The 12,319-nt window shown below is 50.0% G+C and overlaps 1 protein-coding gene across 1 annotated transcript in view; it reads right to left on the bottom strand.

The window, feature by feature from the left end:
• The window catches only part of rftn1b (raftlin, lipid raft linker 1b), an 86,063-nt gene that overhangs the window by 27,416 nt on the left and 46,328 nt on the right, over positions 1–12,319 (bottom strand). Inside the window, exon 5 of the mRNA XM_076043185.1 lies at positions 7,410–7,845. Coding sequence (XP_075899300.1) covers positions 7,410–7,845 — 436 coding nt within the window. The remainder of the gene's footprint in view (positions 1–7,409; positions 7,846–12,319) is intronic.

Genomic DNA, 12,319 nt, shown 5'->3' on the forward strand with positions numbered 1-12,319 from the left:
GCGCTTGCAGGTCCGTCCGGTCCCTGCGCCGCAACTTAAAAGGCGACATTTCATTGTAACCCAGTTAGTGCGACGGCCTAACCTTAAATAATGCATTAAAAGCTTCCCAGCGCTGCCGTTGTTTACGGCGCGCAGGAATATCCATAGTGCGGCGGCGTCCCGGGGAGGGAGGCCGAGAGGCAGGCAGCTCTGGAGCGCCGCCAGGGGTGCGTTTGTCACGGCGCGGCGCTCGCATCACCTCAATCAAAGCCGGGACTTTTATTTGCTGTGATGGGAGCCGCTGAGTGAAATATTTAGGGGGGGGGGGGGGGAAGTTGGAATCCGACAGGGGGAGATTCAAGCCAACATTGACTCCGCCCCCCCCTCCCCCCTCCCCGATGGCCACGAGAGGCACCAGTCACCACCTTCGCCTCCGACCGTCGGCCCCCAAAGCGGGCCAGACGGAGCAGCAGAATGTGTTGCTCTGACACACACACACACACACACACACACACACACACACACACTTTCCAGTGCGGTTGTGTGACGACGGCGAGATTCATGGGTCCAGTGGACTGATGAATCATTCAGAACCTCCTCCCGGTCCTGCCGGTTGGGCCGAGGCCACGGCTGCCCACCCAATCCCCCCAAAATCTGATCCTTCGCTCGACTCCCCCCCCCCCCCCCCCTCCGCCACAGCGTTGGCCGCGGTACAAACCCGGACAATGCGGCTCAGGATTCTTGGACAACACACCGGGGACGGAACGGCCGGCCAAGACGCCGTGTTACCCCCGACCCCCTGCTGAGGGCGACTCGCTGACGATCTGTCACTGTGCGAAGACCAGGCAGCGATGCTGTTGATGCGTCCGGCCACAGTTTGTCCCACAGAATCGCTGCCGGGTCGACTGTCAACATGGTGAGATACCATCAAGCGGATATAAAACCCATCGAGTCCATTAAAAACTGCCGGTACGCAGCCAGCGGCCGGGGGGGCCAAGAACTCACCTAAAGTACTTTGAACTGCAGAAAATCTCACAGTGCTGCCGCTTGAGTTCTACTGCTGGACTGACGTCAGTAAAGTTTAAGTTAAGTTAAGTAAAGTAAAGTTACGTCAAGACGATGGCCACTCTGAACAAACCATCTTCTCGCCTGGACTGGAAGCCCGGCAGTTTGAAACCACAAGCAACGTCAGTGCCAGGCAGCAGCAGTGAGGAATCTGCAGCCTCCCTCAGCGGTGGACTGAGAGCCAAACTCAGCAGAAACCTGGAAGCTGCTGTGGCCGGTTGCTTTGTTTGCTGGTGGAGAAATGCCCGTAACAACACAGAGACACGATACCAAAAAAGACTAACGACGCTGTTTCACCCCTGTTTTACTCTGCACTTCAAGCCAAAGGCACAGAGAGATGTGATGAGAAAGGCCATCGTGATTAGCATACCGCTGACAAAATACCTCTGCACTTTCACCCCCGGAGTGATGAAAGCAGCTTGGTTCAATAACCCGAACCTCACCGCTAATATCTGCTCGTTTGTGTTGTGTCCAGACAGACGCGGGCACACAGGAACCTTGGCTTTGTATTAACAATAAACACAATCTGAAGGTACCACCCCCGCCCCCCCCCACCCCCCCGCCCACCCCCCCCGCCCACTCCCCTTCTGTCCCTGCGAGACTGGGGGTCGGAACCAACGGAAGGTCGTCACGCTGTTGAATTCTGGCCTTGAGATAAACAAGTAAGAAAATCACAGTCTGAGCGAATGTTTGTGCCATTTTCTTCTTCTTTTTTTTTTTTAACAGAACTTCCGCTGGGGCTTCCTCAGAAACGACGGGTTTAAAATTAGGACGGATTGGCAGCTGGAAAACATGAAGCCACACAACTTTCACTTCCTATTTTTTTCTTTTCTTTTCGATTTCGAAAAAAATTTGTGTTGATGACTCGGCCTCAGAAAAACTGTTTCACTTCACCTCAGATCTTGGCAAAACAAAAGTGATGCCGTTGCTCTTCCACTTTGCTCCAACAATATTAACGTCCCCCCCCCCCAAACCCCCCCTGTATCTTAATAGCCGAGTTATTACAGCCTAATTACGCCGCGGCACCAAAGGGAAGGTGTGAGTCAGGCCGAGGGGGCGGGGGGTGATTTTCTAACCTTTGTTTGCTCAGGACTTTCTGCTTCCACAAACATCTTGTCAGCGGTTCTCTGCTCGCGGGAGACAGAATCCCACAGCATTGAGGAGATTAAGAGGCGAGCTTCAGGGCGACTTCAGCAGAAGAGCAAGAGATAAGAGGAGGCCGTCTCTCCTGATACGTACGGGAGACTGCAACACAATCATGTCCAGCACTCTGGACCCGAGGACGGTCATAAATCAGACCGGATCACTGAAGATTACTTCACACTCTGACAATCATATTAATAGAATCACGTCAGACGGAGCCAGAAATATGAATGTTTGATGAGTGTGGAAGCGCCTGATATCTCGGCTTGCATTTTTTTCATATCAAGTACCATTCTTTCCCTCCGCACGGCCGGAACAGGAATGACAATGAAAAAATGCTTCAACGTCAGGCCTTTCAATATTTTTTTTACTACAGCTGGTCCACTGAAGAGACGGAGGTCTTTGCAGCGAAGCAGGCAGGCAGAAGTTTGGCAGAAGGTTAAACGGCTGATTCACTTTTCTGCCAGTCAAAAAAAAAAATTCTCATTCTCATTTTCTCAGAAAGCAGAGAGCCGGAGTTGAAGTTCACCGTACGTAATATTGTCTGCGTTTGCGTCGCTAAGCCCAATAAAGAGGCGACGGGCCGGAGGTTAGCGCGGCAGTGGAGCGATGCTCGACCTTTAAGAGTCGGAAGACCTCGGAAAAAAACCTCTCCTGGCAGCGCAGAAGCTTCCAGAGGCGAGATCTGCTCCGGAGGCGATATTTCACTCGCAGACAGACGGTGCACTTTATTTTTTTTATTTATTTTTTTCTCCCCCCCTCTGGCAGCGAACCAAGATTAAAAAAGCCAGCCAGTTCTCATAATGTTAAAGCAAATGGTCCAATCAATAGCTGGTACATGTTTCTGAGAATTATTATTGTCATTTCTGAGCCCCCGGGGTCGGCCAGCTATTACTTCATGTGCCAGTAGGTTGATATTTATAGACACACACACACACACACACACACACACACACACACACACACACACAGACCAACTTCTTTAAACTTAATTACAAGAATTCACTCAATCCCGAGACTCACACAGAAGAAGAGCGTACGAGGAGGTTGCGAACGTGCCGCTCTGGATGACGAGGTCTGGGAGGGAGTGGGCGGCGACCGCGCAAGGATGACTTTCAGAGTCTGTTTCCACCATCTGAGGAGACGGACAAGCGGTCCCGTCAGGGGCGCCGAAGCGACGGATGAAAGCCAGCAGATGAAAGACTTCCGGCTGAGCCTTAAAGCTCCATAAATGCCTCGTTAGCTGCGTTGCAGCCGTCACTGCGTCACGGCAGCAGATGAGCTGATACACGACTCCATCAAACGCTCACTCTGTAAAACGTGACTGCATTTGATCAGACTTTGGCTCCAAACACACGCAGGGATTTGGACTTTTAATTAAGGTTCAATATTGAGCAATTATTAAGGAAGTCAAACAAAGTAGCTACACCAAAATAGAAACATAAGTCATTGGGATTTCAACCATGAAACAAAAATGCGGCTTCCCGCACATGCTTTACTCATGCAAATATGGCCGAATTTGTAAGTAATTTGTCGGACACGGAGTGGAATCATCCAAACATAATTGCACAGCTGTCGGCGCCGTGTTACACTTTCCCTCGGCCGCTTCCAGCAGAATCTCCGACTCATCGGCCGCAGCCAAAAGCATCTGATCCAGCAAACTTAAGAGCTCAGTTCCTGTCTATCCGCGGGATGGAGCCGGTGTTTGGATGTCGTGCCGCAGACTCTTGCCAACGCTTGCACGGTGTTCACCTCGAGATCTGAGGATTAGCGGGAGCGGGACAGCGCTAGCCGAGGCTGCGCGGCCTCCTGGGCAGGCTGGGCATTAGCAGAGAGGGACACGGCAGTTTGGCAGCCTCGCAAACCAAGCGACCGACCAAGTGACTGGCTGCCACGCCGGCACTGCTGGCGCCATCACAGAGACTCGGGGGGGGTGGTTGGGGGGGAGAGTGGGGGGGAAGGCGGTGTGGAGGAAGGATTATCTCGCTGCAAAATGCACTGCTGGGAGGCCCAGATGGACCAGTGGGCTGCGGGTTGCCGCCGCGCCAAGTGCACGTCCGCTCGACAAGCACGGGAATAGATAAAAGCGCAAAAAGGAAAAAAAAAAAAAGGGTGCAAAGGGTGCACGCAAGAGCGAGCGCTGTTAGCTGACACTGGATTATAGGTAGTAGATGGACAAATAAGATAAAGAGATAGTCCCCTCCCACCCAAAAAAAAAAAGAAAGAAAAAAACCCCAAAAAACCCCCAAAAAACCTGAGACTGTTCTCTATTTGTTCCGGTAACATCTGAAGTTTCACAGTCAAAAAGAATTCCACATCATGGCCAACGTACTTGAGTTCACAAAAGAAAAACAAGAGAGGAAGAAACACTCAAGATGAAGCCTGTGTGCTGTCAATCACACACGTGTCCCACTTGACTGGAAGCAGTAGACACATTAAATTTCTCCCTCTCCCTTCTGCGAAACTCCAGAGCCGTTACGTGGCTCACATATCAGGGCCCTCCATCTGAAAAAGTGGTGGGTGGCGAATGGGCGAATGGCCTACGTGGAATTCTTTGCGCGAGCTGTCCCTGTAACAGCGCGGCTGCTATCGGCGCTGCCAGTTTTGCACATTGGCTCGACATGTATCACAAATAGTTTTTTTTTTTTTTTTTTTTTTGCGTGAGAGGAGGAAGCGAGATAGCGGTGGGCGTCGCCATCTGTCGAGCGGAAACGAGAGCGCGAACGACGTCTGAGCTGATTTTTCCTACCGAGACGGGACCCGAAGAGGCGCAGCGCGGTTATGTCACACTTTGAGCGAGGACATTAAACGGCCCGCGGGGGAAAAAAAATAAATAAATAATCAAATCTGCAGGTTAAAGGAAACAAACAAACAAACAAACAAACAAACATCAAAAGGAAAAAAGAAAACACGGCGGCTGTGCATGCATTTGCATGCAAGCGTGGCGGCTACAAGACGATTCCTCTTGTGTGGCGGAGGGAGGGAGAGGATTACATCCCCCCCACGGCGGCACATTGTTGTGTAACGTGGAGCTGAACGCAGGAAACGACAGCAGTTATTTTTTGAAAATAAAGAACGGATGTGGGGGGGCGGGGGAGTATCATGTGGCATATCCAGGTCAAACAGCCACTAGGTCTGACGGAAACAATTTTTAACGTTGTGATTTTTCTTTTTTTCTTTTCTTATATCAGGGACAGGAAGTGGCAGCTGACGGTCGGAGCAGGAAACCTGAACTCTGGACTCTGGATTCAGCTCATTGACTGATTTTGGCATCTCATTGTTGTTGTTGTTGTTGTTGTTGTTGTTTATTAATAACAGCAGCACTTATCTGTTTGGAAACCCCCCCCCCTTCCTTCCCTCCACCTCCCCCCAGTTTCCAGATGGGGTGTGAGGCCCAGCGCAGAGCAGCTCAGTCCACACTGTTCGACTCTGCGCCGGTGCATCAGTCACCGCCGGCGCTCGCTTTGAATTTTTTTGACCTTTAATTAACTAAATGATCATCCCTCATTAGGCCCCTCTGCAGAGCTGGTGAAGGTGGTGGGGGGCGACGAGCTGGTCCCACCCCAGAGGAGAGGTGTGCAAAGTTTCCTAAGAATCTGACATTTGGTGACGAGCGACCCGTCACCCCCCCCCCCCGCTGGCCAATTAGCTTTCCGGGAGTGTCGTCACCTGCGCGGTGGGGACGCGTTCCGAAAGAGCTGCGTCCAAACTTTGACTCTTCTACCACGACAGGGGTTGCATACAAAATACTTGTTGTTCACTTTCCTCTCATGAACCCCACGTCGGCTGAGATTGCAGCCAGACGCCTCCCTGACGCCTGTTCAGCAGCAGCCAGCAATCAGTTCAGACAAATTTGCCACACATCATTTTGAGAGCCTTGCAAAATAAGCGGAAAACGCACCAGGACGGAGGAGGTGGGATAAAGGAAGACATTAGCAAAAACATTTACGCTCGCTGGATTTCAGTGGGAGGATTTATTTATTTATTTATTTATTTATTTATTTTTATATATATATATATATATAAGAAGAAGAAGAAGAAGAATATAAAAGATTCACACAGCTGCACTTCCACCGATCCTTCCTTAAAAGCTGTCATGTGCGTCATGTTATTAGCTGGCCGGGACACGACTGGACCGATCAGCGTCCGCTGGGGAGAAATAGGCCGAGCTGCAGCCACAGTTTAGCGGTGACAGTGGCCATTGATTGTTAGCGGCGTTCGACCTGATCGCATTGAACTCCGTGAAACTCCGTCAGTTTGTCTACTTCGGACTTTTGCGACTCAAACTGAGCCGCTGTGATGAATCTGCTGGAATCTTCCGGATCTTTGCTGGAAGTCCAGCTGAGCTGCACAGCTGGACAGGCAGCACCACAGTCGCAATTCAGTTAGAGTAGATGTGCTGCCTTCACATCCCCCTCGGAACTTAAGACGGAACTTAAGACTGGCTGTGTCTCAATCCAGGCTCTGCATCCTTGGAAGGAAGCGTCCTCCTCCGTCTGAAGGAAGCGTCCTCCCAAGGACCCGGCCGAGAAGGACCGACCCAAACCCCGCCTCCCCGGTAACCACCCGGGACGGTCTAGCCTTCGGCATATTTCCTGGTTGCGTCACCGCCGCTCCCCCCTGCTGGCCAACCCTGGAAGTGATGTTTTTATAGCATCAAGCTAACCATTGGTTCACCATCTAACGATGGCGTTGGATGTTCAAATAAGTAAAAACCCCTACGGTGAAAACGTCATATTTTATGTGAAATTTGAATACTTGAATTTATACATTGTGTCTTTGCCAGTAGATGGCGCCATTTCAGCCGACTTCCCAGGATCCCAGGATGCTTTGCAGCAGCACGCAAAGCATCCTGGGATACAGAAGGAGGCGAAGGATAGTAGCGGTGCAGCCTTGGAATCGGCTAAAAGTAGGACGCATTTCGAGGGCGCATTTGGAGCGTCCTTCAGATTTCAGTGAACTGGGACAAGCCTTGGCGCAGTGCTGTGACGCTACTGGCCTTCTAGTGCATGCTTCGAAGGATGCAGAGCCTGAATTGAGACACAGCCTCTGTATCAAAACGATGGACTTTTTCAGTGCTAGCAACGCTAGCGAAAAGTAACCCGCTGCCATATTGGACACTGAGGGTCGAGGTTCCGACGAGGCGGCGTTTTTTTTTTGTTTTTTGCTTTTTGTCACAATGCTGATGATGCGGAAACCCAGCCTTCATGACGCCAACTCACCGTCGCCCCTCCTCTGGCGGTATCTCGGCCGCTCCTTGGCCTCTCGCTCTTTCTTGTTGTTGCGACACGATGACTCCTCCTCCTCCGTCACGTCCTCGCTGGGCTCCGGCTCGCCCTCCGAGGTCGGGGACAGGGCGGGGGACAGGGCGGGGGACAGGGCGGGGGACGCCTCGTCCTCCGGGCCGGGCGCCAGTTGGTTGCAGTGACCCTCCTGCTTCCCCTCGGCGGCTGCCGCAGCTCCGCCCTCCGGCTGGATGGCCGGGCTGGAGGGGGCGGAGGGGCTGCAGCTGCCCAGGGAGCCCAGCACGGAGCTGGGGCTGGAGTGCAGCGACAGAGAGGGCGTGTCCGGCTCTCTAATGCGGGTGCAGGGGGCGCCGTAGGGCTCCTGCACGAAGCCCACAAACATCACGCCCTGGTCGGCCGCGTCCTGGATCTGCTGTGGGGCGGACGGAAATACGAACATTAGTGTTACGCACGTGTCAATTAAAAAAAAAAAAAAAAATACAATGTTTTTAATTAGTTTAGAGAAGAAACTTTTAATCTTTTAAAAGTTTTTGCTCTTTGAGTTTTGCTTTTAAACGCTGAAGGAATATTTCTATTTAGTATCAATAGGAATTGATAGGAAGATGATTTTCATTTATCACTCTTCATATCATTGTTCACTCAGTGCCGCTGCAGAAAAAGTCCCTCAGCACAAAGTTTGTTGCCCTGCTAATATTGAGAGTTAAAATAGATTCTTCTTGTGCGTGTTGTTGCGCTTCTGCTGCAGTCGAATGTTGACGATAATGAACTTTCTTTCCTCGGCAAAACGCTGCACAAACAAGGACGGGCGAAACAAAGCAGGAGACAAAAAGTATTATATCAAAGATGAGATTCTAATCAACAAATAAAAATGACAAAAGTAGGTCGCAGCAGAGAGCTCGGCACGCACGCACAATTATTACGGGTGAACGCAGCACTGGGTGCAAAAAAAACCGAGAGAAAACAAAAAACAAATCACACAACGCGCAACGAAAAAGCAGACAAAGTGTTTGTGAAGACTGACGGCGAGCAAATGCCGTCGCCTGCTGCACTTTGATGTCGTGCAGCTGTTTGCCACTTTCCCCACTGCGTCTGACGAGCTGACGGCCAGAGCAAATTCAAAGGAGGAGAAAAACGGAGGAGACACAAAGAAACAAAGACGCCTTCAAAGTCAGCAGGGCTGAAAAATAAAAAGCAAGATAAGAGATCAACTCATTTTGTGGCTGAGACTTAATCTTTTTTTTTTTTTTAAAAAGGGTTTAAAAAGGGTTTTAAAAGGGTTTTAAAGTGTGAGATCACCGTTTGGTTCACAGCAGCAGAGAGGAAAACAAAACAAAACAAAACAAAACAAAAACTCCCTAAAAAAAAAAGTTCAGATTGAAAATAAGGAGCAGTCAGCGGAGCGGAACGTTATTTCCCCACAGACGCCCCCCCCCCTCCAAAAAAAAAAACTGCGGCCAGACTTTCAGTATTGCTTTGACATCAATTATGCAGGAATGAAATTGTTTTTTGTTTTGTTTTGTTTTTTCCACCCAACACAATTCTTTAGCGGCATCTGTCGCTTCTCCTCCTCCACCCGCTCTGCCTTTTTCTTTTTCCATTCTGCACAGCTGTTGATTAGGTTGGAGCGGTCCTGACCCGGAACAGGCCTGGGGAGCATCCAAATCATCTCGACAGCGACACAACCCCCCTCCCCCCCCCCCACCCCCCCCTCTTGCATTTCTTGATTCGTCTCATTGACGTCTGGCACATTTTTTATTTTATTTATTTTTGCAACACCAGGAGGAGGAGGACTCGGCCCCGCAGCCAGATTGAAATGTCAACCGTCAGGGAATGTTAATGATGCCATCCGCCTTCTGTACCCACCGCCGCCCCTCCCCCGCCCGCTCCGTCTGGGCCCGGAGACGGTGAATAAGAACGATGTGGAGTCAAACATGCAGGTTATTCACTATGAAATTAAATTGGGAGCAAAAATGTATTGCATTGTCTGCAAATGTATTGTTTAACAGCAGCGACGGCTCCGCTCTGCTCTCACATCACATTCAAACAGAGGCGCAGAGATAAAAAGGAGCAAATGTTGCATCTCATTTGATGGTAATGCAGTCAGAGTGTGTGTGTGTGTGTGTGTGTGAGTGTGTGAGTGTGTGTGTGTGTGTGTGTGAGCGAGAGAGAGAGAGAGAGAGAGAGAGAGAGAGAGAGAGAGAGAGAGAGAGATGAATGGCCTCGACTCTAATGTTGCTGCAGTCGGGTTGTAATGATCAAATTTATTTTTAGTACCGCCTTTATTATCGTGTTATCATATTTCTTGTTTGACTAAGTCAAAATCATTTGCATCGCATTCTGTTTTCGTTTTTTTTTGGTTTTTCTTACCCCACCTCCGCTCCAAAACACACACACACACACACACACACGCACACGCACACGCACACGCACACGCACACACACACAAAATGCAGTTTTGAGTGATGAATTGGAGAATGAATCACAAAGAAATGAAGAGCAGACTCGCTGTTTTGAAAGTATTAGTTGTACGGGAAGAATGGAGGCTGTGTGTTGTGTTGTTTTTGTTGTCGTTTGTTTGGCAACAGGGTTACAGACCACAACACGACTGACTGGGATTTTCATGAAAAGGATCTTTGTGAAACGCGACTGATAAAGTTGAGTAGCAGATTTTTTTTTGTCATTGGCAATTGAAATTTGGTTGAGTTTACTGTGAACGTCGTGTAAAACTCGGTCCCTCAGGGTGGAAAACTGAAAGAGTGGATTCGATATAAAAGAAAGGGAGTTTGTTTGGTGTTCATGACTGCGCTGCTTTGTTTAGATTTTTTTTTTGTTGTTGTTGTTGCAGAAGCAGAGATCAAAAACTCGAGCCGACTCGCTTGCTGATTGGGTGAGGAGTTGGGATAAAGGAGGCAAGGAACAGCGGCCAATCAGAGGGAAGGTGGGCAGGTCTTTGCTCCGCCGGGACTAGCGCTCGCCCAGCCAATGCCTCATTTTTTTCAGACCGATCCGACGTCCTGTTTGCCAGACACAAGTGTGAAATCCATGCTCAACTTTGAAAACCCAGAACCTCAACCAGAAACCAGAACCTCATGGGTCGGCTTCACAGCCGCCACATGGCCGCAGTCAAAGACTCTGCATCTGTCCCACCGACGGTGCCGCTGGAAGGAGCTTTTATTCGAAACATTTAGAGGAAAAGAAATTACAAGCCTTGTCAAACAGCATCGGACTCTCTAAGATCAGCTCGCTTTCCCGCTGGCAGTCACAGCGGCTCCTCGGAGCTGCTGGTAATTGCAGCACGTTAAAAGAAAAAAAAAAAATCAGCGTTTCACTTGGCGGCCCGACCACCTGCTGCTGATCCGCAGCTGAGGATGTTTAGCGGGCGCCGATGTCGCGGCTGCTGATATTTACCAATAAGAGTTCCTCCGTTCGATCCGCCGGACGACAGAGTATGTGAAGAGTGACCGCTCAGACGGCACAACAACCTCGGTTCTTTCATCCTGCTCGACCACTGCAGAAGGGTCAAGTTGGGACAACCGCACTCATTCTTGCGATCTCGAAGACGCTTCGCCTCTCAACCGAAAGGCTTCTTCAGTTCTGAGTTTGCGGATGAGAGGCGAAACGTCTTCAAGAGTCCCGTTGCCCCAACTGAACACTCCTACATTAAGACCACCTGGATGATATATATATATATATATATAACTCCTCAACCACCGTCACGGACACCATGTGATGCAACACAACAAGGGTGAGAATGTCTCACGGCCACTAAACCGTTGCGTCATGCGACTCTCATGGGAAGCAGGTCACAGTTCACTTTCAGAAATCGGGCTTTCGTTTTTTTTTTGTTTTTTTTTAAAGTGGGCTAACACCTGGAGGCTAACACCTGGCTAACACCGGCTTTACTTCACTTTGCTGGGAGCTGAACACAATCACACTCGCGGAAAATGTGCAAAAAAAGGTCAAACTAGACGGGGAAAGAGCCGGGGAAATGCGTGAGTGACTGTTTGCTGCGGCTCTCTGAGGCTTTTGTCAAACGAGTGTGTTTTTTAGGACGCCGCGGATTCTCTTCCCGCCGTATCGCTGCAGAATGAATGGTGCGACAGAATTAGCATTCTTCTCAACTTCTTAACCCAAATGAGCCGTCGAGCTGCTCCGGCTCGGGAGGAACCACCTCAGGTCAAGAAAATGAGGTTTCGAGGTCAAAAAGAAAAAAAAAAGAAAAAGTTTGCATCCCATCGTTTCTCTTCATTAGCCGAAAAAATGATGCCGAGCGGAGACTTGATGAAAGATATTCCGGAGGCAGCGCTCCTCTTTTTTTTTTTGGTCTGCCAGTAGAATATCAACAGCCTGCTGCGGAGAGACCAAGAAAAAAAAAAAAAAAAGAACAAAAAAAAACAAAACCCGATTTCAATTTTGACTGGAGAGCACATTTCCTTTCAGTGGCCACCGCACATTATTAAGGGAGGCAGAGTCTGAAGGTCAAGATAAAAATCCTGGGAAGTGAGGAGAGAAATGGAATGACAAGGAGGCGGAGGAGGAGGGTGGGGGGAGGGGTGGAGGGAGGGGTGGCTGCGGGGATGATTGGGAGGAAGAAAGAAAAGCGAGCGGAAGAGGAGAAAAAGACTGGAAAGCCAGATGGACGCAGATGAACTCCACCTCTGCTGCTCACCGGTGACCACGCCCCTTTTATTTTTGAATAGCTTCCGGGCGTGGCCTGGTTGGAGGAGTCCAGCAGCAGACAGATTGAAGTGATAACCAACAGTCACTGCGGCTGCACGACGGATCGAAGGGCAAAACCAGGAGAAAAGGTTCAAGGCGTGAGCTCCTGCAGGGCGGCTGCAGCGCCTGCTGAGGCTCAGATCAGGCAGAGAAGAAAAAAAAGAAGG

Source organism: Nelusetta ayraudi, unplaced genomic scaffold, assembly GCF_046127955.1.
Source record: "Nelusetta ayraudi isolate G7.1 ecotype Tasmania unplaced genomic scaffold, CSIRO-AGI_Nayr_v1 ptg000074l, whole genome shotgun sequence".
Taxonomy (NCBI): Eukaryota; Metazoa; Chordata; class Actinopteri; order Tetraodontiformes; family Monacanthidae; genus Nelusetta; species Nelusetta ayraudi.